Source organism: Drosophila grimshawi, unplaced genomic scaffold, assembly GCF_018153295.1.
Source record: "Drosophila grimshawi isolate 15287-2541.00 unplaced genomic scaffold, ASM1815329v1 contig_184, whole genome shotgun sequence".
Taxonomy (NCBI): Eukaryota; Metazoa; Arthropoda; class Insecta; order Diptera; family Drosophilidae; genus Drosophila; species Drosophila grimshawi.
Window position 1 is genome coordinate 98559 of NW_025062956.1, and position 25403 is coordinate 123961.

The window sequence follows — 25403 nt, forward strand, 5'->3', positions numbered from 1 at the left end:
TCTTATTTACATTTCTTTGCGATTGGAACACATGAAGCCGGCAAACGCATTTTATTTTTTAATATTGAAATGAATTACTACGTCTGTCTGCACCAGGAGGGAATAGCTAGCATAGCTAAATTGATTCAAAAAGCCCATACGAACAACTACAATGTGGTCGCTACATCAATCAACGCCAATATGCTGCCCATGGATCCATTCGAAACAGATCCCACATATCCGGCAATCGCATTGAGCGCCCTCGAGTGGAACTCTAAGGTGATTTTTGAGCTGTCCGATGTTGAGGTCGATTCGCCCAATCCCAATCTTCGCGAATATTCCAAAGCAGCGCTGCTGCGCGACATTACATGGGCAGAGCACTTGCAGAATAACGGCAGCGTCATGGTTCGCATTAGGGGACCAACAAATGACAATTTGGCCGAGATTATCCAGTCAAGGACGAAAGGTGCTTGGCTTTAGTTTTTAGTATTTATTGCACTGCTTAAATAATTATTGTTTTAGGTAACTGGTTCATTCATGTTCCCATTACAAATCCGGAGCTGGCCACATTTGAGCATCGCACAGACGCAACAGAATCGGAAATTGAAAAGGCGCAACAAGTCGATCCCTGGAGTTGGTGGAATGATTTACGTTTTGCCGTCAAGCACAATGCAAAGGTGAAAGTGGTGCTGGAGCTCACTGACTCGGATCGACCCAGCAGGGAGACTGTCCGGCGTTGGATCGGCGAGCCCATAGAGGCAATAATAATTCCATCCAGTTTATTTGTGTTAAATCGCTCCAACTTCTATGTGCTGCACAAGGAGTGGCAGACAATTATTGGCCACTTCATCTCGGTGCGCGCCAACATTATTATCTCCACAAAGCCCAATGATAAAGCCATTTCACAGTATGCGGACTACATGAAAAAGCTGATCAACGATAATTGCGATACGCACACCTTGAACAAGTGAGTGGCACTGCTTCGATTATCCTGTCTTCAAGGATATATAAACTTCTTATATGTTTTACTACATGCAGCTATGAGAATATGTTGGAGATTCCGCTACAGCCACTATGTGATAATCTAGATAGCTACACCTACGAAATTTTTGAAACAGATCCCGTTAAATACAAAGTCTACCAGGATGCTGTACAGCAGGTGCTGTTGGATCGCGTCAGTGAGGAAGAGAGCAAGCGTAAGCTGGTAATCCCAGACTATTAACGATTCAGCTACGCAAATCAATTAAATTCTATGTTGCCCCTTGCAGACGGTCATCATGGTCTTGGGCGGCGGACGTGGTCCTTTGGCCCGGGCGGTATTCAATGCCGCTGAGATCACCAAGCGTAAAGTGCGCGTTTATATTATTGAAAAGAATCCTAGTGCAATACGCACACTCTCCAACATGGTCAAGACACTATGGTCCAAAAAGGGTAAAGCGCAAATAGCTTACAATATTTAATTCTATAATTAGAGTTATTTGATTTATGCAGATGTTCACATTTTCTCCAAGGATATGCGGGACTTTTCGCCGCCCGAACTAGCCGATGTGCTTGTCTCCGAGCTACTTGGCTCATTTGGCGACAATGAGTTGTCGCCCGAATGCCTTGATGGCGCTTTGAAGTTGCTCAAGACGGATGGCATAAGCATACCCTGTAAATCCACTTCGTATATCAATCCAATCATGTCCGCTGTGCTGCACAGTAATGTTTTCCAGTTGACGTCCACGGTGTCCGCCTTCAACTGTGGCTACGTCGTGCTGCTGAAGAACATTTACCACATCGATAATCCGCAGGCTCTGTTCGAGTTTACGCATCCCAATCGCTCAACCACAATTGACAACACGCGGCACAAACAGCTGTCGTTTAAGGTGCAAAAAGATTGTGTGCTGCACGGCATTGGGGGTTACTTTGATACCGTGCTCTACAAAAATATTAGCCTGAGCATTAATCCCCTAACGCATACGCCGGGCATGTTCTCCTGGTTTCCAATGTTCTTTCCAACGGTATGTCACTTAAAATAAGTGTAATCAGTTCTTTTAATCTGTTTCTCTTCTGCATTCATAGCAACCTCAAACTGTGAAGGCAGGCGAAACGATTTCCATCGAATTCTGGCGCTGTGTGGATCCAGAGAAGGTCTGGTATGAGTGGCAGATAACTGAGCCTGCTGACGCCGAGCGCCACAATGTGGGTGGCATGGGTTACAACATGCGCTTATGAGGTTGACGACTCAACTGCAATATACTACAAGGCGAACTTTTTTTTTTTTTTTTACAACGGAGATGGTAATACATCTTTATTAACGTAATGCATAATAATCAAAATGTAATAGAACCGAAAAAAATAACAACTCTATACATAAATTGTCTGCGACTTTTATTTAAGTTTATATTTGAAAAGTTTATAAATATGCTTAAACATAGTTTATGTATCCTTAAATATCTGTGGGGGTTTTGTTGTTGTAAAATTTAGTTAATTATTTTCCTTTTTTTCCTCTCATTTATTTAATTATTTATATTTATATATAAAGCGCTGCACATGATCGCAAAACGACATTCTTTAAGCGAAGGCAATAATTTTTTACGGTTAAGTAGGTTAAAGCGGAGCTAAACTGAAACGGTACGGTACTGAAACTGGGCGGGCGGTCGGCCGGCCAATTAGGAGTTAACAGCGCTCACCTGAGCCATTGTGGCACCGCCGGCGGCACCGCCACCACCACCGCCTCGAATTGCAATAGCACCCTGGCCCGCCCGAATGGGTTTGGCAATTTGTGCTTGGGGTCCACGTCGGCCCAGATGCTTCTGTCGCACTGCCTCCTTGATGCGATCCACCTCGTACTGGTAACGTTTGCGATCCCGCATCGCGCCCTCCTTTGCCTCCTTTAGCGCCGTTTCCAGCGCCTTCACACGCTCCATGGTTGTGCGCAGACGCTTCTCAAGCTTGGGCAGCTCACAGCGCAGATCGGCATTGTCGCGCACCAACTGCTTGTGCACCTTGGTCAACTGATCGAGATTGTTCTCCAAAAAGGAGATCTTTTGCTTTTGCGCCAGCGAGCCACCATCCTCCTCGCTCTCCTCATTGACGACATTCTTGCGAATACGTTGCTGCAACAAACAGAATTAACAATTTTAAATTCCTCAAACCCACTAATTGATTTCATTTCATACTTGCAAATCCTGGACAAACAGTTTGCGCAGATTGTGCAACGTTTGCAGCTCCTTGGCGACGGTGTCCTCCAGACCCTTAAGGTCTTTCCGTGCCTGTTCGCGACGCTCGCTGGTCTGAATGATGTCCTGCAGTTTGTTCGATTTATCGGCCTCGTCCTGCTTCACCTTCTCATAGTCGACGGTCATCTGCTGATGGGCGAGCAGCAGCTTCTGATGCACATCCTTCATCTCGTTCATTTCATGCTGCTTGGCAGTGATCTCATCACGCAGCTCCGACACCTGTTTGGTATGCGCCTCGCGCAACTCATCCATTTGCGAGTCGAACATGGAGCGCAACTCCTCGGCCCGTTGCTTTTCCTCGGCATTCACCGCCGACACATGCTCGGCGGCCTTCAGTTTGGCGCACTCCTCGCGCAGCGAATCGTTCTGCTCTTCCAGATTACGCTTCTTATTCTCTGCCTCGCGCATCGACTCCTGTAGCGATTTCATGCGTGCCTCGTGCTGCGAGATTAGCAGTCGATACTCACCGAGATCCTTCTCATACTCGACGATCTTCTTGTTGGAGTCCACGTTTGTGGTCTCCATATTGGAGCAGCGTTGCGCAATGTTCTTTGCCTCCGTTTTAATCTTGCTGATGTAGACGCGGGCCATGGTAAAGTCCTCCTCCAGCTTGGCGGGATCGGTGCCAGCCAGAGCGTTCATCTTGAGATCGATTGCGGAATCGCCGGCCGCTAGGGACTGGCCAACCTCACCCAGATCGCGCAACAGATTGATTAGCAGTTCGGTGATTCGTTTCCTTTGGTGCGTGGACATGTCCTTCAGCTGCTGCAGCTCTGTTGAGGTGGAATTGAATTGAGTTTTGTTCAGATGCAACTCCTCGTTGAGGGCATCGAGATCCTTGTTCTTGTTATCGATCTCCTGCGACTTCTGGTCATAGTTAACGGCCAGCTCCTCAAGGGCCTGCAGCACCTCCTTGACCTCCTCCTTGGCCGATTCGTTCTCCTGCTGGATGCGTGCCATCTCCGACTGCAGTGCTTCATATTCGCGTCGAGCGTTCGCAATGAGCTCCTCTTGCTCCACAACCTGCTCCTTCAGCTGTTCGGCATACTGGCTCTGCTGGTTGATCTCCTCATCCTTATCGTCCAGTTGCTGATAGAGCCGCTCACATTCTGTGGCCAAACGGGCACGCTCATCGGCTGCCACCGAGGCGGACATGTTAGCAATTGCCATGCGCTGAGCGGCCGCCGCTTGAGCGGCACCAGCGGCCTGCGCTGCCGCCTCCACTTCCAAATTGGGTGTGCTGGCCTCCATGAGATCCTCCATATTGATTTGCTCCTCGGCCTTAACCGTTTCGCCGGCACGCCAACGCGCCAACTCCAACTCCAACTTCTCCACCTTGCCCTTGAGTCGTGCATTCTTCTCCTTCTCCTTTTCGTAGCGACGCTTCCACTCCTCGGCTGTAAGCTCCTCGTTGACACACACCACATTTTTCACCGTCTTGGCGCGACGTCCAAAGTCGAGCGTTGACTTCGTCTCCGATTCGTTGAAGCTCGCTGGCGAGCAACAAATGACAATCGTTGTGCGTGCATTGCCACCGAGCGACTCCTGCAGGATACGGGTCAGCTTGGAGTCACGGTATGGTATGTGCGTTTTATTGCCATCAGCCAGCGCCGAAATCACATTTCCCAGCGCCGACAGCGACTTGTTAATGTTCTTCGCCTCATCCAGCACGGTGCCCTCAGCGCCAGTTTTCGATACCTTCTCCGAACCGGCCAAATCCACTAGATACAATTTGCCGGACAATTTTTTTTGATTCTCCAGATTCTCCTGTTTCACATTAATGAGGAATACCGAGTGCGAACGTGATGAATGCTCGTTCATGTCTGTAAGATATTAAAGGCATATTTAGATTCAACTATATTCGAATTAAAGTGCAACTTAAATAAGCACTCATATCGGAAATGCAATCAGTTAAGCTTCAAGCAGGATTTATTGAATACAAGCTTAGCAATTAATCCAGCTCAAATGCTTTAAGTATGATTAATTGAATGATTAATTGTATGTTAAATTGAATTTAAGCATTCGAATCAGTTAAGCTTTTACAGCTCATAAAAAAGGGCTGCTAGTTGATTATCTAATGAATAAGTGCCACTTCAAACTCACTAAATGCATTTATTTTATTTTCTTTTTGTGTTATAAAATAATTGCTCACTTGTCACCGCAATGTGGCGATTGGATTTGCCCTCCTCGATCACCTCGAAGACCTCCTCGGGCGAGGAGACGAATCGCTCTGTGGCGCCCTTGACATAGGGCACACGATTCTTGTCCTCGTGCACACTTAAATTGATCTTGGATACGTCCAATAGATCTCTGATCTTGTCCATATAGATTTCGTAGTACGAGACCTTAATGTGAAACTCCAGATTCTCTTCCATAGCGTAAATGTGATTGAAAATATCGTTCACAATGCGCGGAATGATGCCCTGCTTCACCGTATCGCCAATGACGCCCTCCATTGTGTGCGTCTTGCCGGAGGATGTCTGGCCATAGGCGAATATCGTTCCATTGTAGCCAGCGAGGACATCCGTGACAATCGACTTGGCCGCCTCATTGTATACCTTCTCCTGCGACGCATTCGGCTTGAAGACTTTGTCAAACAGATAGACTTTACCCTAAAAAAAATACACATACACAACTCGTTTGTATTCGTAGCCAAGTAAAATTTTTGTTATATTTTTTTATTTTTTCTTATTTTTCTTTTTGTATGCCGGTAGTAACATGAATCGTCTTCCTCCGACAAAGACCCCCTTCCCTTACTTTGTGCAGCTTTCAAATCATTTTCAACGCATGGCCGCAAAGCGGATCGTAATTATGTGATGAACAGAGTCAGCCGTACAACAAATGAGTGGAACTTGAAATTAATGAATAGCGGCAAGTAGTCGAAAAGAAAGAGCCAAAAGAGAGCAGCAGCAGTGAGCAGTGTGCGCACAACTAAGAAAGATTCACAAGGGAGAGATTGACTGACAGGTACTCTGCCTTTAGGAAGTTAAGGAGCGTAACAGAAATAAATACAGCTGTGATATAGTTATAAATTTACACTCAATTTAGTATTACATTTTATGTAAAATGATTATCTAAAACAACAACTAAAACTAGACCTAGAATGCTTTTCCCAGCTTTTAACAAATATGAATTCATTTTCAGTCTTTTTTGTGTGTCACCCTATGCCACCTGGTCAGTGTTAACACAAAGATTTTCCGGTAAAAACACACACAAATAGGCAAAAGCTTAATCACATTTTAAATATAAAACCCGTAACTTAACTTTGCTGTGTATATTTGTAAATCAAAAATTGTATTTAGATTAAATGCAGCAGCAGTTCAGCTTTTGCAATTAATGACATAAAGGAAAAGAGAGGGACAATCAAAGACACTTAAAAAGCTGATAATGCTGTGTAAAGCAAGAGTATTGACATACACACGCATAAGTAAATAAATATATATATATACATATATTTATATATATATATATATATATATGTGTGTGTGTGTGTACAACAAAGATTTTATAATGGCGGCCAGAAGAAGAGACAGCTGAACTTTTGGGGCATTCATAATAATAATATTCAGTAAAATCGAAATTCCTCTAGTAATACATATTCATTATTGTTATTTACAGTTTTTTGCGGGCTTGCGTGCATGACTCATTTGAGTGGCAGCAGCTGGTGGCAGGCAGGCAGGCAGCAGCAACATTTTGAGGGCGATGTTTTGCTTTGGGGCCACACACACACACACACATCGACTACCTACCCAGGTTTATGTTATAAGAGTTGGGCGGATTGGTAGACAGGTAGTAGAATATGCATATTGTGTATATATATTTACATATTTATATTGCCATATCAAGCCAGTTAACTATGCAAACAAACAAAAAAAAACATGCCAAGTTGCGGACAAATCGCTTGTGGGTGGCACTGCTCACACACACACAGAGAAATAGCAGGTTGCCACTGTGCGTGGAAAATCAATGGAGCGCTGTTATTTTTGCTCCAATAAGGCAACTATTGCATCAATTTAAAAGTTATTTGGGAAAAACAAAATGAGAAATTGCCCAAGACACGCAAAAATTCGAGCACTAATTAGTTAAAATACAAGCACAACACATACATGCATATACACATGTGTGTGTGTTTGTGTGTAATTGCTTACTCTCTTTCACTTGCTCATACCACATTTATATATACATAAATGTGTGTGTGTTTGTATAATTGTGGCGGTAAGGAAAGGCTAACGTACTGCGCTAATGTTAGACAATGTTCGGCATGACGTCACCGCCATAGAACCGCAACGGCACGCAAAATATATGTATGTATGAGTGAGTGTATGTGTGTGTAATTCGTATTTTTAATATTGTTCAATTACCGCTATGGATATGCAATTCTCCTCCACATTGTTTGGAAACTTGACAACAAACTTTGAGCCGGCCTTTTCCTCGCTGTCGTTGAGTGGCCGAAAGCGACAGACGACTTTGATGCTGTCCTCAGCGGGTATTTCACGTTCCGCAGACATTTCAATGCAATATTCCCTCGTCACCCACACACTTTTCCACAATTGCTGTTGTTGTTGCTGTTATTGTTGTAATGACAACAGCAGAGTTGTAGTTGAGTAAACAGTTGTCTCGCAATTTGAATGGTGGATTTACTTTTTAACTTTGACACTCAGTTTTAAAATTCGATGTAAGCGAAGAGGAATACATATGTAATTAAAAATGAACATTCAATGCAAATGAAAACGACGATGACGATGACGATGACGAAGACAGCTACTGATTTGTGACTTCGATTTAGTGTCGAACCGCTCTTTGCTATAAGTGTGCTTGGGTTCTCGCGCACAAATTGAGCCTCGAAATGCAGAGAAAATATTTTTTTTTTTTGTGGTTATACCAGACACCAACCACAATCACAATGAATTGGATGCAAATGTTGTTGGTATCGCTGCTGCAATGGCCCGTATTTATAATAAATCTGGCTTGTATTTTGGCCCGGAATGATTTGCAGCACGTTAAATGCACTCGCATGCGTTGTGCCTTAAAATTTGTTCCACTTAAATTATATTTTTTAGCTTCAATATCACGTTGAATAAAAAATTATTTGTTGGATAGATGGTCGATAGATTGTGGCGGTACATCGATATAATATCGCTCAAATAGCACAAATGCATACAAACGGCAATTGAAGCCATTTTTATTAATTAAACACACCACAAATCTGATAGGTTCACAAATTAAGCTCCAGTGGTTAATATTCTATGAATTGTCTAAGTATTATTAATTAATTAATGGAAATTCGCCATATCGACTTGGCTTTTTTCGTTAAGTGAGTGTATTTCGTTAAGTATCGCTATCAATTCTGACAATTATTCAACACTCACTTTTGAATTTCCTCCCAAATGAACGAACGTTAATTTCAGCAAAATACTGACATATTTTTGGATTGTTGGAAATATATTGTAAAGTAAAGTTAAAATTGCAAGAAATAAACTGGATGCCATAAGAACTATGCTATGGTCTAGTGATAGTAAAGGTTGGATGATTTTCGAAGTTAAAAGTGTCGAAAAATAGTTGTCCCACAAGTAAAATCATGCAATCTAAAGCCATTAAGCCATATGGATGAAATACAAAAAGTAAGCCGTTTATATCGCGCCAACGAATGCCAAAAATTACTGGCTGTGACAACATGGCATTAAATAATTTAATCTTCACTAAATCTCATATTTATAAGGTTGCAACAGATAAATTAATATACATAAATAAAGTAGGCGAGTGACTGATTCCCGCTGTCGTTGTAAAACGGCAGTTTGCTTTCCTGGTAGACGCCCTTCGCCTCGCTTGCGGCGCTCTCGATGAAATGTTCGATCCTTAAGCACTGGCTGTCCAAATATTGCCCATTTTTGCTAAGCAAAACTTTGATAATCGGTTGCAGACAAGCCTTGGCAAATGTAAAGGACTTGGTTGCAAACGCATCGAATCCTTGCTATCGATGCTTCGAAAGGAGACGTTATTGTAATATACCCGCCAGTTCTGAACTTTCCTGCCTCAAAGTACTCATGCAACATTAGCCATGTTGATTTAGACAAATTTCGAATGTCAGCAGAAATGCAGAACAATCAGAAGGAATCCTAAGTCAACCTACTGTAACTATAGCTGTAGTTTTCTTACACACCTCCCCTCCATAGCTGAATTAAATGTATCTCACTAAGTGAAGACTCAGCTGCTTCTATTATTTATGTAAAGGACTCGAATAGCACCCTAAAAATAGTATAAGCACATTTTGGGGCGTTACGCTTCAGTGCTACATGAGGATAAATAATGTTCTGGCATTCCAGTAAGTTGTGTCGTTTTATTGTTTTCCTATCAATGAACTTTTTCTAATTAATTTATGAGTCTTTGCGTAACCATTCAAGCGTGGCTCCCAAAGCAAATTGATTTTAATGGCTTCTTGATTTTCAGAGATCGCAAACTTTTTAAATAAAACATTTCAATATTTTTTTTGTTTTTACTTCTTTAATATATTATTTTTACTTAAGTTCTTATTATGTTGGATCTGTATAAAATATCATATTAAAATGTCAGGAGATCAACCTTTTTGTTTTCCGTATTTATATATATTTAAATATATATATACGTTAATAATATGTCATCCTTTCTCCTGCATATTTGTAAATATTCTCGCTTGATTTTTATTAATTTATTACAATATATCATTAAATATAATGCTACAGCTAGAAGAAAAATCACAAACCTTAAATCTTCGATTCAATGGACACCAAACAACACACTAAAAATAATATATGATATATATATAACAGCTTATTGTCCAAGCTCAAAGCTGCTTTCACTGCCACCAAAGATGGTATAGGCGGCAGCATCCACATCCTCGCCATTGTTGTCCAGCAAATCGCATAGCGCCAGGATATATGATTGAGCCATTTGCAGGGTCTCGAATTTGGACAACTTCTGGTCGATGGAGGGTGCTGGGACAACCTCACGCAACCGATCGAATGCCTCATTTAATCCATTCATGCGCTTCCTCTCGCGAGCATTCGCCGCCTGCCGCCTCCTCTTCTGCACCGTGGGACTGAGCATCAATTGGCTGGGCGCCGACTGCGCACTCAATCTTCGAGCGCGCTTCCTTAGCGGCTGATCCGAGAGACTTTTCTGCATGGTGTGCGCTTCATAGCTGCCAGTTGGCTGCTGCTGTTGCTGCTCTAAGCTGCTGGTTGCGGCATCCAGGAGCTGCCAATCAGGAGATAAGTATGCCACATTGCTGTACTGCTGCTGATGCTGATGCTGGTGCAGCGGCATCAGCGTCAGATTGTAATTGGGACTGCCCAGATACTGTGAGCTATTGTCCTCGTCCGATGAGTAGTAGTGACTCATTGTGGCTCCAGTGCTGCCTCTGCTCGGCTCGAATGTTGCGCTGCAACTGCAACGGACGCACGAGCGGCACGAGCCGGCCAAGCGAAATGATTATGCGCTGCAGTTGGCCTCAAAGCCACCCCATTTGAGTATCTTGAGTATAAATATTTTTACCGCCGCGCTGACCAACTTACGTATATAAGTGTGGCCCGCAAATGACCCCTTGCCCAGGATCTTCATCATTACCATATCAAGGATCGTCAGCAAAGGGGCGGCTCTGACACTCTCCCTCTCACTCTCACTTGGCCAGTTAGGGGTTAGATGCGCGCCCTTTCCCTGTCTTCCTCCCTCTGTCTCTCTCGCTCACGCCTACGACTTTGACCTTTTCATTCATACATGCTGCGCCATTCTCTCTCTCTCTCTCTCGCTCTCTCCTCTTGGCACTGGCACGCGTCATAGCTTGCCAAATTGCCGCTATCATGGCATGTGATCTCTTTTTCTATAATTTGTGACTTTCACGCTCAACAGCACACAGGAGCGAGATGGCCAGTGCCGAGCGAGAGCGAGAGCGAGAGGGGTGAGTTTGAGGATGAGCTACTGTCGACTGTCGACTGGCACATCAATTAACTTGCTGTGGAACTTCTTGCTGCCTCCCGTCTGCTGACCATATGTTGCACTCTGAGCCGCACTGCAACAAGCAACACCATATGGCTCTAAGCCAAGTCGGGATACTAGCTCAGTTCGGTCGGTGGAGTGGCAATAAATGTCCTTTGAACTACCTTTGGGTTACCTTTTTTTTGGTTTTGCTTGGCGTGCCACAGTTGTTCTGCTAGTCCCTTGTTATGATGCGGCGCAAGGGTATTTATGTTTGGCTCAGCACAATTAAATCTAAAGCACTTCTAATCGAGGCCTTAAATTGTCTATTTCACTGATGTGGATACCAACTGGAGTTGAAATAGGTATAGAAAACAAATAAGATTGGAAGAAGATTGCCGATTGAATATAACAATTCCCGACAGTAAACAGTAACAATGAGCATTTTTGGGACAATATAATGAATGTTATAGATAAAATATTTGTTATATATTTATTCAAATCCAGATATAAATATCCCTGTTACGCATCATAATAAGCGATAAAGTTCTAAATAACCGTAGCAATATTCAAATTTCGAGAAAGAATCATTATTGCGCATTCTATCAGGATGAAGAGGCCAGGTTAATAAGTAATCCACTTGGCCCTTAATAATTATAGTTCCCATAATAATTATATAAATACAAACCTTTTTTTCAAGTTATTATTGTGAAATTACTTAAAATTATTGAATCATTAGCTGTAGAGTTGAAGAATTTTGTCTTTTACAGCATAAAGACAAATTGGTGCCAGAAACGCATATCACATATTCACTTGGCTTAATGAAGTCGGTGCGGGAGGGGGGCAGGAAAAGCTATGATTTGTGGTGCGCATGCACCGTTATTGGGGAAGCAGTGTGTTGCCCTGTCGCTCGGCAAATGATTTGTAGAGAAATACGAGACGAGGACACTTCGGGCAACAGCGAATGGCAGCAGCAGCAACAGGACAGAAAACTTTGCCAAAAACTGAAGTGTTGTCGTTTTGAAAAGGAGACCACAGCAACATTGTCCAAGCAGCACTCCAAGCGAGCGATACAAACCAAACCAATAAATAAAAGTGCAATAAGCAGCACTCGAAAAATTCCGAAGCACTCAAAGCAAGGGACACAAACTGAAAAGTGCGAAATGTGTCTGTATTTGGGAGTCGCCGAGAATTTGGTGGATCTGGTTGCCTACTGTGTGTGCCGCCTGATGGAGGCAACTATATTCAGCTTCATGATGATGTGCAGCACGGCCAAGGCCAAGTTGAGCAGCAACAATCAAATCACGATGGTCGAACAATGACCACGAACCATTTTCGCCGCTGGGCAGGAAGAAGGATACATCACCTCAATGTGTTGAGAGACGGATTGTGGGGGGCTCGAACAATGTATAACATTTTGATTTGAGTGGCTTTTCTATAATCTAAATATATATATATGTATGTAATTTTTGGCATAGCATAAATAAATTACAGAGTACATACGTATATCCCATTCAATGCAAATGTATGTGTTGTGTGTGTGAAATTTGTTTGTGTCTGCCTTGGGATTATGTGGTCAGAAGACAGTCGCATTGCCCTTTTGACCAATGGAGCCATAATTTAGCATAACACAGCAAGGATTTACTTGCTGTTGTTTGTGGTTGTTTTGCTTGTTGTTTGCTCAGCCGCTCATTGTACTTGTTAACATTGGCCGGCGGCAGAGCCATTTGCATGATGATAAAGTATCGACTGGGGCTTACACATGTACCAATTTATTTATTTATCTGCTTTGCTCTTACTATATCCCTCTTCCTCTCACTTTGTTACTCTTTGTTTCGGCGCCTGCAAATATGCTACACTTCCGGAAACGATTTTATTACTGTCTCCCCCCCGCACAACCAACCCAATTGTATTCCCTATTCTACAGTTTCAATTTCAGACACTGTTCGGAGCTCAGACTCCGTTTCGCTTCTGCTTCTGGCCATATTTATGTAGTTGTTTACAGCCGTTACTCTCGGCCCGACCTCTGGCAATGGTTAGGCATAAATTTATTGTAATTGTACGTGCAAATTGGAGTAAAGTTTATTGCGCTGGCATACGCATAATGGCCCATTATTATTATGATGGCAAGTACTTTTTCTTTTGGATTGTATGCACATATTTATTCTTATCATAATATGATTAACACTACATGGTTGGCAACAATGTCGCTTCGACGAAGCATTTAACAACTGATTCAAAACAGCGCATGTTGATAATTTGAAGTGTCAACAAATCAGGAGCATATTCTAACACCTATCGCTGATAATAAAAAAAGTCGTGTATAGGTAGTTAAGACTTCATTGATATAGCTTCCATAGCCATTCAATCAGTTTTCTATCAGACACAGAAATGGTTTTATCAGGTCAGCGGATTTATCTTCTTCAATCAGAAATATCTTATTCTTCACAAGTTTATAAAAGTCACTTTAATAACATTTCAGGTTGATTTCTTTTAAAAATTCGTTCAAAATTTGAAAGACAGTTAGCAGCAGACACATACGCTGGTATAGACCATAAGACAGTTAGCAGCAGACACATACGCTGGTATAGACCATAAATGATTAATTGTCAGAATTATTGGAATTATGCAGAGGATTACGATAGTAAAATTGGTTTTCTTTTTACTCTTTTTCAATGAAATACATCAAATATAGCCTTAAATAGGAAACTTTGTGTTTTGTGTAATTGTTAACGTTTGGAATCAGAATTTAGAATGCGAAGTTAATTCATTGTAGTCGCCTTGTAGCTCCCACTCCCAAACTCCCAAATTCTCCCAAGCGGCCCAGTTCGACCCGACGCAGAATGAATTCGCAGCGCACTGTTAAAACGAGGTCCACACAGACGGCCCGCCAGCCGGAACCACCAAGAATATGTGTGCCCCTGCAGATTGTGGATGATGATGGGAAGATGCGCTACTGCTACCATGGCGGTAAATGCAAATGCGAAAACTGCCGGATCACATGGCAAGCTCTGCGGGACGAACTGGACCGCAATCTGGATGCATTCATTCCGAACGATCGCCTCAAGCTGGAACCGGGCATCCGCCACGCCAAACAGAAGCCATACAGACTGGACGCAACTCGCGTTTCACCCGAAATGGAGAAAATGTTACTCGAGGATCACGTTAAGCTTACGACGGAAATTCCGATTTATTATCTACCCGACAAATATTATGTTAAGAATGCTTGGCGACTTGAGGGTCCCCAGCAGAAGGGCACTCAAACCGAAATAGTCATTGGCGGCTTCGGTATCGACGGTTGTCCCTGTCCGGACAAGACTGTTTGCTGGGACATCTAATTATTTAACAAAAACAAAAACAAAATCAATAACTATTTGAATAAATGGGTTGGGATGCAAAAACTAAGAGCTGTGAGTGTAATCTTTGATTTAGTTGATGTGTCTTAAAGCTCAACAGGATGAACCTAGTGAAATAGTGCCTCTCTAGCATAGCACATAGCAAAAAAAATTATCATGTATCCGGCTTCAACCAGTTTAAAAACAATACTGTTTTGATATATCTAAGTGACTTATGGAAAATATATATTTAAATTATATATATTATTTAAATTAGTTTTTCGCAACCAAATTGGCGCATTGAACGCAGCTGGAGAACAATGCTAAAAGCCCAGAGCCGATCGCTACTGCTGAAGAAAGCAGCATATCCTGTGGCCTGGCGTCGCAACTGGGCCGATACATCCAACATAACGGGTGTCAATGCGTTCATGGCCAAAGGAGACATACGCACAGAGAGTGTGAGTGTGTTGCCCAAAACCCAATACGGCGGAATTACGCACGTAACTTTGCTGTGTGGCGAAACCATCATTGGTAAAATGGGCGCCAAATATGTAAAATCGCTGATGAGCAGCTCTCGCGTCCCAGTGGATACACAGCGCATCTTTGTGGATCAGGGCGACGAGTATTTTAATTCGGTGCTGCGCAACCGGGCGGCGATACATGTGGATATTGTGCACGATGCACAGCATAAGAAGCAATCACTCAAAATGTGCAACGATCTGGATCTGTATGTGTTCCTGACGAACCTGCGAACCTTTCCCGGCTTCAATTGTCGCTTCCCCGATGTTGACATTCAGTTGATTGCCCAGAACAATAAGGGTAATTACGCGGAACTGGAGTACTCGCCCGTCGAGGGAGTCGTTGAGGGACTGCGTGTCGTTGTCAGTTCGGACATTGAGCGATTTTTAAGATTTGCCTTCCGGGAGGTAATGGCGAAGAAGCGCCAAAAAGTGACCCTTGTGCACAAATCATCCGAGTGGCCAAAGACGGAGGGCGTTTTGCTCGATATGGCTCACCATCTTCAGAAGACGGAATTTCCGGATATTAAGCTAGAGCCGATGGAGCTGGACAAATGCGTTGCCCGCTTAATAGTCGATCCGCAGTATTTTGATGTACTTGTGACCAGTGATCTCTACGGCACGTTCATGGCCACCATTTGTAGCGCCATTTGTGGGGGCGCCAATCTCTTCTCCTCGACTGAGATCGGCGAACATCATGCGGTCTTCAAGCCGCTGCAAACGAAATTATCGCTAACCAACTACAAGGTACTCAGTCCGTATGGCATTGTGTCCACCTGTGTGGATCTGATGCACCATCTGGGTCACGATGATTGCGCAAATGCGCTTTGGCGCGAAATGATTCGCACCATGAACGAGGGCATTAAAACTGTCGATTTTAAAGGCACCGATCGAGGCGAATATGTTATTTGCAACATTATGAACAAGCTGCTGTGCAACATGTTTACTGGAATGAAAGATTAAGCAGATCAATGTCGCACTACATTTATTTTGAACAGTTTAGGATTATAATCAAACAACTAACAATAACAAACAGAATTAAAGTGGAATAATCAAAAATTGCGTCTCGAGATTGTGCATTTGCGCTGAGCAAAAAATAAATAAATTAGAAATACTAAAATGTCATTCGTATATTCTTTGGGACTCACCTGCTCCTCATCGGTGCGCAGATGGCTTTGGCTTTTCAGCATTTTCCAGTCCTCGGTGAAGGTCACCAGTTCCACAATTTGCTTGAAGGATACACTCTTTGTCACCTTTGCTTTTCCGTAGACTCCTTTGCCCTTCTTATTCTTCTTGGCGTATTTCATATAATCGTAGACGATCGGCTCCTCCACCTCCGTCTCAGTCGGGATGGCAGATTGGTCAGCATTCAATTTTGTTGCACCACAGTCCGGTTTGTTTGGCATATCACATTTATTTTCAGCCATACTCAATCCATTGGAAATTTGGTCCAAACTACTTAGTAGATATAGTCAGTCTGCTTAAATTTTGATTTGTAGCCCAAAACTAAATAGATGGGGCCTTTGAAATATTGACTGCAATTAAAACTAGTCAATTTTATAAGAAAGGAAGGCACGCTTTGATATTAATCACCGATTACACCTGTGGGTGCAGTGGTATTCTATATATCTCCCATAGGAATAATCAGGCAATTCTTGTGATAGCATATATTTTGTTATAAAATATATTTGGCAAAATGCAAAATGTGAAAAATGGAACTGGCAACAATGGGTTAAAATGATTCAAATGACTTTTTCACTTGCGTTATCTATTCAGATAGCAATCAGACATTTGTTTATCATCACATATATAATCGGTGTCCTACAAAGCTTTTCGGACAGTCTGCTTAAAACCTTTCCACGCAGCTAACCATTTTGATCAGAGTTACTTTTGAAAATGTCGCTGATTGTTGAGAATGAAATCGAATGGCTAAAAACCAGCATCCTGACGGAGATCTTGCGCAACGGAAGATTGCTGGACAACTACTCTGAATCAATGGCAAACACATTTCAAGTGGATAACATTCAAATCAAATTAATCGGTCCAGAGGAGGCCTACATGTTGACCATATGCTATAGAGCAACCATCGACTTTAAATATGCAGGCGAACAACAACAGAGGAAGCTAATTATTAAGGTAAGAGTATACCAGGAAAATATTTCAGCAATATATTAAATAGTATTAAATAGTAATAATGTTCGTGATATATAAATATTTTACTGTGTGCACGCAAGATGATTATAAAAGTAAAACAAGCGTAAACAATAGATATAAGATTACGTGATGATAAACAAAATAGCTGAAAGATTCATTTATGTTCACAGAGAACGCCAAAGATATCCCGCGACTTATATGACTCGTTGCAATTTTATTATCTGTTCAACAATGAAGTCAACTTCTACACCGAGATACTGCCAGTTATCCAAATGCAAACCAAAGGCCAATTTACTGCTCCAAAATATTATCACAGCGAGATCAATGCGAATTCAGCGTTTATAATTCTAGGCGATTTTGCGATGGATGGTTGGAGTGTGACCAAGGACAGAGTTGGACTCAGTTTGGAGCATGCTCGCATTGCAGGTGGGATACAGTTCAAAATAAACTCATTCCATTTTTTTATTATAGATTTCTATTTATTCAGTCAAGTATCTGGGCAAATTTCATGGCTTTGGTTACGTCACGAAGCACACTGAAGCGGAGCGATTTAAGCAGATAACGAGCAAGTTAATGGAAGCTCGATTTGGCGGCACAGTGTGCACGGAATGGGGCTTGATGCAAAAGGCCAGTGTCAAGCGAGCGGAGAGAGCAACAAGCAAATACCAGCCACAAGTGGATAAGGATTTCATCAGAAAGTTTCAGCAACTTACTTTCGATTTCAGACACTACGGACGCCAGCGAGTGGCGCCAAGAGAACCCCTCGCGACCCTCTGCCACGGCGATTATCTGAGGAATAACGTGGCGTATATGTATGATACGGACAGTAGTGGGAATCCGCTGGATATCATGATGTTTGACTATCAGACGATGCGATTATCTTCGCCCATGATCGATCTATCCGTATTCCTGGCGATTTCCCTCTTTGCAGATGTGCGCTACAAATACTTCGATAGCCTTTTTGATGATTACTGCAATGCGCTCTTTGAGAGCTATAAACAATATTCCAGCCAATCACTTCCAGCGTTCTTGAAGTACGTTTATATCTACAAGAATCAAAACTATATAAATTAAATTTACAAAATGTTCTCTTGCAGTCGCGAAGATTTACTGAAGGAGTACATACGTTTTTTGCCATATTCTGTGTCAATTACGGGTTACTTTCTGTATTCCCTCGTTGATCCTCCAACAATTACACCCGGGGATATGTTTAACGTGAAGCAAACCGATGAGGAGATTGTTAAGCACGCCATGGAGCATGGTGGCGAAATTGTGGATCGTGAGATTGCACATCAAATAAAGGAAATGTTCGAGCTAAGCCTTTTGCACGATGTTCAAATCGATGAAGATATTGATAGCAGTGATTGGATGGATAGCGCATTCAAATTGTTAACAGACAAAAAAACACTTTTTGATTTGAATTAAATTATAATGAATCCAAAAATATAATTGCTATAAAATACGCGCAAGCTTAAAAGTCGGCTGTATTTTTTTTACACTCAACTCTCTTCGCATTTGAAATGTTCTATGCAAACCAGTAATTTATAATTATAGGCTCTCCCTCCGCTGGCCTTGCCTGTCAATGTAATTTGTCGAATCTTGTCTCAAAATAGGGAGAGCACACACTAATTTTCTATTTGAGCATTTGTGTGAGCGATTCAATTACATTCAAAAATTCATTCAATTACAAACAAAACTGACGAAAATCAAACGAAATCAAATACAAACAAAAATAATCAAAGACACAGATAAAAAAAATGTATATATGTGTTCGACAATCAAATATAAACAAAAATAGTCTAAGATACAGATAAAAAAAATATGTTAATATGTGTTCGACAATCATTGTTTATAACGAGCGTCGACAACTGGCCGAGCGACTAGTTGAATAAAATTCGTGAAGCCGAGCAGTTCTCAAGATACTCTCTCGTAAATGGCGTTGATCGTTGATAAGGAAATCGAGTGGCTGACAAATTGTGTTTTGCCGGAGATTCTGAAAAATGGACGCCTGGTTGACAATTACAATGAGTCGCAATTCAATACATTTAAGGTGGGGACTATTCAAATCGCCGTAATCGGGATCGAAGAGGCGTTCATGTTGACCCAGTGCTACCGAGCATCAATTAATTTTGATTTCGCTGGCAAACAGCAGCAAGTTAAATTGGTTGTCAAGGTGTGAATACAAATACAAATAAATATATTAAGCTTGCATGTCACAGATTTTTACCTGACTTTTTTTTTAACAAGCAATATGCAGTTATTGTAATAATATATTTATATTTGTTGTACACACAGAAAACGCCTGAGATATCGACGGAAGATTACAATGATGCACAGTTTGATGATCTTTTCCACAATGAAGTGGTCTTCTACACCGAAATACTGCCACTAATCCAACAGCTGAGCGGTGGAAACTTTGGTGCACCCAAGTATTATTACAGCGAGATCAAATCGAACTCAGCATTGATAATCCTGGGCGACTTTGCAACGGATGGTTGGAGTGTGACCAAGGACAGGTTTAATCTAAGCCTGGAGCATGTGCGCATTGCAGGTTAGCCACGAATCAGAGTTAATCAAGTAATCAAACTAAATATTGCTTATCTTTTCAGTTAAATACTTGGGCAAATTCCATGGCTTCGGCTATGCAATGAAGAATAATGAAAACAAGCGTTTTCAGCAGCTAACGAAAGAGTTTAGAGAATCACGTTTTACCAGTGATTCAATGAATCCAATGTGGGATTTAACATTGAAAACTGGACTAAAGCGTGCACTCAAAGCAACTAACAAATACCATCCAGATGTTGATATGGATTTTGTCAAGAAATTTCAGCAATTGGTATTCAGCTATGTGGGTTATGGACGCCAGCGTGTGGCGCCCAAGGAACCCTTCTCCACTATCTGCCACGGCGATTATCTGAGGAATAACGTGGCCTATAAGTATGATACGGACAGCAGTGGGAATCCGCTGGATATCATGATGTTTGACTATCAGACGGTGCGATTATCTTCGCCCATGATCGATCTATCCGTATTTCTGGCCTGCTCTGTCTTTGCAGATGTGCGTTACAAGCACTTTGATAGTATTTTCGATGATTACTGCAATGCGCTCTTTGAGAGCTATACGAAGCAGTCGAATCAACCGCTTCCCGAATTCTTAAAGTAAGTAAGATGACTTGAAGATTTTAACTTATATATTAATGTGTGTGTTGCAGTCGACAGAATATGCTGAATGAGTACGTACGATTTTTACCGTACTCAATTAGCATTTCGTCATCCTTCCTAATGATGCTGGTGGATCCACCTCAAAATACACCAGCAGAACTGTTTTTGATGCAAACAACAGAGGAGGATATCATAAACAATTGCATGACGCAGGGTGGCGAAATTGTAGATCGTGAAATCGCACACCAGTTAAAGGAAATGTTTGACCTGAGTCGCTTACACAATGTCGAAATCGATGAAGATATTGATAGCAGTGCGTGGATTAACAGTGTGGTTTTAGAATAACTAGCAAACTCACGATGAGTTGAATTTTACGGCACATTGTGAACCGATAAAAAAAAAACAGTTTGGCATTGGCAGCGACGAAAATAACTTCCGAACTAAAACTGTTGTTTGTTTATACTACGGGTTATTGGTGATAATTTTGCTTATATTGCGATGGAGAGTCGTTTAATATTGATCAAAATAGTTAAATAAAAAAAATAAAACAAAGAAATATTTATGTCTGAATTTTAATATTGTTGTGATTTGCATGCATTTACATCAGCTGATTAGGAAAGCACATGTGAGGCGCCCGGCTGGTGGGCACCACTGTTCTATATAATCTGGCAGCACTATGCATAGTAGTCTGGCAGCACAATTATTTCCAGTCTGGCAGCACGCTTATTTCCAGTCTGGCAGCACACTTATTTACAGTCTAGCAACACTGTGCTTTATAGTCGGTCATCACTGAGCTCATTAGTCTGGCAACACTGTGTCTTATAGTCTGGCAGCACACTTATTTATATTCTGGCAACACTCTTATATACAGTCTGGCAGCACCATCAAACATACGTTCAGCCGGACAAGTTCCTGTTGATTTCATTAAGAAAAAAAAGATGTTCCAACCCAGCAGGCAGCAAGTTCTGCGTCTCTATAAACATCTCATAAAATACGGCAATCACTTAAAGCTTACGGATAAGAACTACTTCTTGGGTCGAGTGCGACACGAGTTCCGCCAAAATCGCCACCTAATAGATCCACCAGCAATTGAGTTCAACTTCAAGGTAAGTTCACATTTTCTTATATCACTTAAAAAAGAAAACTCAGTCGTATTTTTATAGCTCGGCGAGACATTGCTAAAGAAAGGCCGCATTCTCTAGTAATGCTGCAATTGCGATCTTTGGCTGCTGTTCTCTCCAGCAGCCTGTGCCACCGTCTGGCCTCCAATAATGCTCATTTGGATTATTCCCGATATCCAAGTCTCCAGGAATCTGACATCGAGGAAACGCTTATGCGCGGCAGCGGTCCCGGCGGACAAGCGGTGAACAAAACCAACAACTGTGTCTTCCTGCGACATCTGCCCACTGGCCTAACCGTCAAGTGTCATCTGCACCGTTTGGCCTCCAAGAATCGCATAGAGGCACGCAAAATACTGTTGGACAAGCTCGACGCCCACCTAAATGGAGAACAGTCGATTGCAGCACAGTTGAAAGTATTTGATCAGAAGAAATCCTCGGAGCGCAAGCGTCGCCAGGGCAAACTGCAGGAGATGAAAAAGATGTGGCAGAGTCGTGAAATGTCAAATGTTGACGGGGAGACTGAAAAGTGAAAGAGATTTGTGTGCATGGTAAAAAGATTTGTTTATTAAAGCTCAGAGCTACCAACTGGAGAAATTGCTGAAGCCATTAGCAGTTTTTTTCTTTTTCGCTGCAGGGGCTTTGGTGGATTCTGCTTTTGTAGGTGCACTTGGCTTAAGGTACTTGCCCACACCCTCGCGATAAACCTTGAGCGGTTCGTTTAGGCGTTTTTGCTGCGCTAGCTTTGTGGCCTCCAGCTGTTTACTGGCAGCTTCCTCTGCTCGCTCTTTGGCCAACTGCTCGACAGCTTCCTCGAATGGATTGACAAATACCTGAGAATTCTCTATAATGATATCTTCAATGGGTCTGTCCTTGTTGTCCACCTCGATATTCTCCATTTTCTGCAGCGTCTCCAATCCGCCAACCAGTTTGCCAAAGATCGTATGCTTCCCGTCAAGCTGCTTGCACGAGCGATAAGTAATAAAGCTGCAAAGAAGTTGTTGTGAACAAGAGTGGATGAAGTTAATGTTGCAAGTGTTGCAACTGTCACTTACAACTGGGAGCCATTTGTGTTGGGCCCCGAATTAGCCATTGAGAGCACACCACGTCCTGTGTGCGTCAAATTCGGCTTGAATTCGTCCTCGAACATATTACCCCAAATTGATTTACCACCCGAACCGGTGCCTGTAGGATCACCGCCTTGTATCTGAGGAATGAAAACAAATTTATCTTTCTATTACATTATCAACTGATGGCGACTCACAATGAAGTTTCTTATAGATCGATGGAAAAGGACATTGTTATAATAACCATCTGCGCAATGTTTGATGAAATTGTCGCAAGTGCGAGGCGCTTGGTCGCAATACAATTCCAGGTTGAGCGGACCAAAATTTGTATTGAGGCGCACGTAGCCCTTCTTCTTGACCCGTTCGTACTTGACAAGATCATCGTCAATGATGGCTGCCTCGATCTGCGACACGGGCATCATAGCAGTGGACGTAAAGCTGGCTGCAACTGCGCCCGTCGAATAGTGAGCGGCATTAAATTTGTCCGCAGTGCGTCGCGAGCCGGACGGAATCTCCTCTGCTGGCTGGTAGTCTTTCTGCAGCTGGGCAAGCGTCTCTTTCGTTTCTAGATTCATTGTTTTGATGCGCCCCTGGGGATCCTTGCGTTCCAGCTGCTCTTCCTCGGTGAGGACTCGTAGATTTTTGCGAATATGATAGAATTTCGATATGTCATACTTTTCCAAATGTTGCGGATCCTGTATGGTGATTATATCCTTGCGTTGGAAGGGTGTGTCATCAATCAAATCCTTCCAGTTCTTGGTCTTAATGTTCAGCTGATCGATCGCCTCCCAGCAGTAAACGTTGCCCGTAGTTCCCACGGCTACGATGTGCGAGTTTTTGCTGAATGGCTTAAACAGAGCTGGGCAATGGTATTCATCGTTGGCGTTCTTGTGAAAGTTCAGCTTAATCAAGGACTTTGAATCTATTTTTTGGCCAGTTATCGGATTTAATTTGAACTTTTTGAGGAACGTCAATATGGCCTCGTACTCGAAGACATTGCCATTGAGATCACAATATGGCATCTCAAAGGGTGCCATGGTTATACAACAATTACCAAATGGCAAACGTTTAAATTTAATATGCTCATTTTCCAAGGATTCCGTTTTTTTGCCACCATAAAACTCGCTCCACTCGGTGTATGTTAAATACCTGCACGAAATGTTGCATGTAATTTAAGCCGTTTATATTGCAACTATATAGCTTACATTTTATCCTTCTGATGCTGTCGTTTACCCATTTTGGCTGCTTCTTATTTGTAGTTACGAATAATGAATAAATGAAAACAATTCGCGAGATGCTGTTGAATCCAGTGAAAGACCGATAATTATTATGCTCGATTAGTTATGTTGTTCGTGGTAGTATGTCGATTATTCATCAAAAGCAACTTTAGAAAGCAGCTGTGAAATGTTGTGGTCACACTATTTATCCAAGGCGAAGCCGCGTCAAATTTGTTATTGTTTATTATAAATCCCCACAGCAATGTCGCATTCGATTAAAAAACCTGCATCAGAACCAAATATTGAGGAAGCATTTAATAGGCACAGCCCAATTGCGGCTAAAGTAAAGGCGGAATATAATCAATCGCTCATGGAAATGTTTGCAGACATGGAGCAAGTTTTTGTTGGTTTTGATTCGACAAACAGGCTGACTTATAAAGTTTTTTATTTTATGTAAATTTTCAGTCCAGTGTGCTTGGAGCCGTTTGCAGCCATTCTATTGGAGCATGAGAATACAATTCTCAGCAAGGATACTTTGATCGAACGTATGCGCTCAAAAATGACCCATGTGCTGCTCAATATATACGAGAACTTTTTTGTTGCCCACGATGTGGGCAATAAACTGATTACCCTGGAGGTTCTGAAGGAAAAATTCGAGCCCCTTAAAAGCACCAACTGGTAGGCGGAGATCGTTGATCGTTTCTTATATCAATAAAATAAACCAAAAAAATCATTGTAATTTTGTAGGAACGTTAACAAATTAACGCCAGAGGAGCGGACAAGACCGGTGCGCATGCGGCTGATGGATTCAAGCATTCGATTTATTGAAAAACAGCTAAACTCACAGGAAAAGGCTTTAGGGGTCTGTGATTCCTCAGCAAGAACAATTCAAATCTTCAGATCTTACAATGTTTTTCTTTGTGCTCTCAGATTGCCCTGGCGAAGAGCAGAGAGAATCGGGAGCGTTTACAGAATATTCAAAATGAGCGTGTGAAAACCTACGCCTTGTTGCATCAGCAGATGGATTACTACAAGGAAATGAGCCCTAAGCTAATGGAACTAAACAAATTAATGATAGGCAAAAAATCAATTGAATAGTTTTAATATCGATAAGTTCAACTATCATTTTTAATACCTAAATAAACAATTTTAAATATAACCGAAATTTTCAAGAATTTACCACACCTATCGAAAATGTAATTAAATTGTTTGATCGATCAACATAACAGCCCACTTTTAACAGATTTACATCAGGATAGCAGCAGCTGCACAAAATCCGTAATTCGCTGTTCATGTTAAATCGTATCCATTACAATTCTTTCATTATCCCGAACAACATCATTCCGCGCTCGGCTTTAGAATTTGTTCCTTATTTTGTGAGGATAATTTACAATTCGAAGATAATATTGGCAGGATATGTTACAGTTCCTCTTGACTATCAGCAATGTATTAGGATATTTATTTTTTGTTAAGCAAATCTTCAGTTTTTCGGCTGTGGTTAGTGTCAATTCTTTTTATTTGACAAGCATTGCACTCTTCACGGCCGGATAAATGAGGGTCTATGTTAAACAAAATTAATAAAAGTGTTAAATTTGCAGTTCGTGTTTAGTGTTTTTTCCCGCTTAAGCATCTTGCAATTTATATGGCTTGCAGTTATCTGCATTAACCATTTTCAGGAT

At 41.9% G+C, this 25403-nt stretch overlaps 13 protein-coding genes across 13 annotated transcripts; 9 read left to right on the forward strand and 4 right to left on the reverse strand.

Annotated features, from left to right (window-relative positions):
- The first annotated feature begins 23 nt into the window (after positions 1-23).
- LOC6559311 (protein arginine N-methyltransferase 5) lies at positions 24-2334 on the forward strand. Its single transcript, XM_001987760.2, has 6 exons — positions 24-445; positions 502-946; positions 1018-1183; positions 1248-1410; positions 1471-1982; positions 2044-2334. Exons 1-6 carry the CDS (start codon positions 70-72, stop codon positions 2194-2196), a joined length of 1815 nt encoding a protein of 604 aa, XP_001987796.1. The 5' UTR covers positions 24-69; the 3' UTR covers positions 2197-2334.
- A 1-nt stretch (position 2335) lies between these two features.
- On the reverse strand, positions 2336-8245 carry LOC6559312 (kinesin heavy chain). Its single transcript, XM_001987761.2, has 4 exons — positions 7565-8245; positions 5356-5815; positions 3144-5026; positions 2336-3080 (listed from the first exon to the last, which is right to left on the reverse strand). Exons 1-4 carry the CDS (start codon positions 7709-7711, stop codon positions 2634-2636), a joined length of 2937 nt encoding a protein of 978 aa, XP_001987797.1. The 5' UTR covers positions 7712-8245; the 3' UTR covers positions 2336-2633.
- A 1765-nt stretch (positions 8246-10010) lies between these two features.
- On the reverse strand, positions 10011-10580 carry LOC6559473 (protein lin-32). The gene has a single exon (XM_001987762.1). The coding sequence runs from the start codon at positions 10578-10580 to the stop codon at positions 10011-10013; it is 570 nt and encodes a 189-aa protein (XP_001987798.1).
- Positions 10581-12125: 1545 nt separating this feature from the next.
- LOC6559474 lies at positions 12126-12637 on the forward strand. Its single transcript, XM_032734982.1, has one exon. It carries the CDS (start codon positions 12317-12319, stop codon positions 12473-12475), a length of 159 nt encoding a protein of 52 aa, XP_032590873.1. The 5' UTR covers positions 12126-12316; the 3' UTR covers positions 12476-12637.
- A 1275-nt stretch (positions 12638-13912) lies between these two features.
- LOC6559475 lies at positions 13913-14558 on the forward strand. The gene has a single exon (XM_001987764.2). The coding sequence runs from the start codon at positions 13997-13999 to the stop codon at positions 14489-14491; it is 495 nt and encodes a 164-aa protein (XP_001987800.1). The 5' UTR covers positions 13913-13996; the 3' UTR covers positions 14492-14558.
- Positions 14559-14743: 185 nt separating this feature from the next.
- On the forward strand, positions 14744-16075 carry LOC6559476 (isocitrate dehydrogenase [NAD] subunit 1, mitochondrial). The gene has a single exon (XM_001987765.3). The coding sequence runs from the start codon at positions 14809-14811 to the stop codon at positions 15967-15969; it is 1161 nt and encodes a 386-aa protein (XP_001987801.1). The 5' UTR covers positions 14744-14808; the 3' UTR covers positions 15970-16075.
- LOC6559477 lies at positions 15975-17933 on the reverse strand. The gene is made up of 3 exons (XM_001987766.2): positions 17874-17933; positions 16155-16461; positions 15975-16091 (listed from the first exon to the last, which is right to left on the reverse strand). The coding sequence occupies exons 2-3, from the start codon at positions 16431-16433 to the stop codon at positions 16059-16061; spliced, it is 312 nt and encodes a 103-aa protein (XP_001987802.1). The 5' UTR covers positions 16434-16461; positions 17874-17933; the 3' UTR covers positions 15975-16058.
- LOC6560661 lies at positions 16842-18637 on the forward strand. The gene is made up of 4 exons (XM_032734865.1): positions 16842-17142; positions 17331-17586; positions 17648-18194; positions 18258-18637. Exons 1-4 carry the CDS (start codon positions 16903-16905, stop codon positions 18583-18585), a joined length of 1371 nt encoding a protein of 456 aa, XP_032590756.1. The 5' UTR covers positions 16842-16902; the 3' UTR covers positions 18586-18637.
- A 410-nt stretch (positions 18638-19047) lies between these two features.
- On the forward strand, positions 19048-20875 carry LOC116804965. The gene is made up of 4 exons (XM_032734170.2): positions 19048-19333; positions 19456-19711; positions 19770-20319; positions 20373-20875. Exons 1-4 carry the CDS (start codon positions 19094-19096, stop codon positions 20665-20667), a joined length of 1341 nt encoding a protein of 446 aa, XP_032590061.1. The 5' UTR covers positions 19048-19093; the 3' UTR covers positions 20668-20875.
- Positions 20876-21190: 315 nt separating this feature from the next.
- LOC116804966 (MIEF1 upstream open reading frame protein) lies at positions 21191-22045 on the forward strand. Its single transcript, XM_032734172.1, has 2 exons — positions 21191-21428; positions 21486-22045. Exons 1-2 carry the CDS (start codon positions 21261-21263, stop codon positions 21522-21524), a joined length of 207 nt encoding a protein of 68 aa, XP_032590063.1. The 5' UTR covers positions 21191-21260; the 3' UTR covers positions 21525-22045.
- On the forward strand, positions 21527-22045 carry LOC6560662 (mitochondrial translation release factor in rescue). Its single transcript, XM_043214747.1, has one exon. The coding sequence runs from the start codon at positions 21527-21529 to the stop codon at positions 21971-21973; it is 447 nt and encodes a 148-aa protein (XP_043070682.1). The 3' UTR covers positions 21974-22045.
- On the reverse strand, positions 22022-23942 carry LOC6560663 (RING-type E3 ubiquitin-protein ligase PPIL2). Its single transcript, XM_001987769.3, has 4 exons — positions 23713-23942; positions 22705-23656; positions 22496-22647; positions 22022-22427 (listed from the first exon to the last, which is right to left on the reverse strand). The coding sequence occupies exons 1-4, from the start codon at positions 23742-23744 to the stop codon at positions 22022-22024; spliced, it is 1542 nt and encodes a 513-aa protein (XP_001987805.1). The 5' UTR covers positions 23745-23942.
- A 44-nt stretch (positions 23943-23986) lies between these two features.
- On the forward strand, positions 23987-24883 carry LOC6560664. Its single transcript, XM_032734171.2, has 4 exons — positions 23987-24117; positions 24190-24402; positions 24472-24586; positions 24655-24883. Exons 1-4 carry the CDS (start codon positions 23987-23989, stop codon positions 24820-24822), a joined length of 627 nt encoding a protein of 208 aa, XP_032590062.1. The 3' UTR covers positions 24823-24883.
- Positions 24884-25403: the final 520 nt, after the last annotated feature.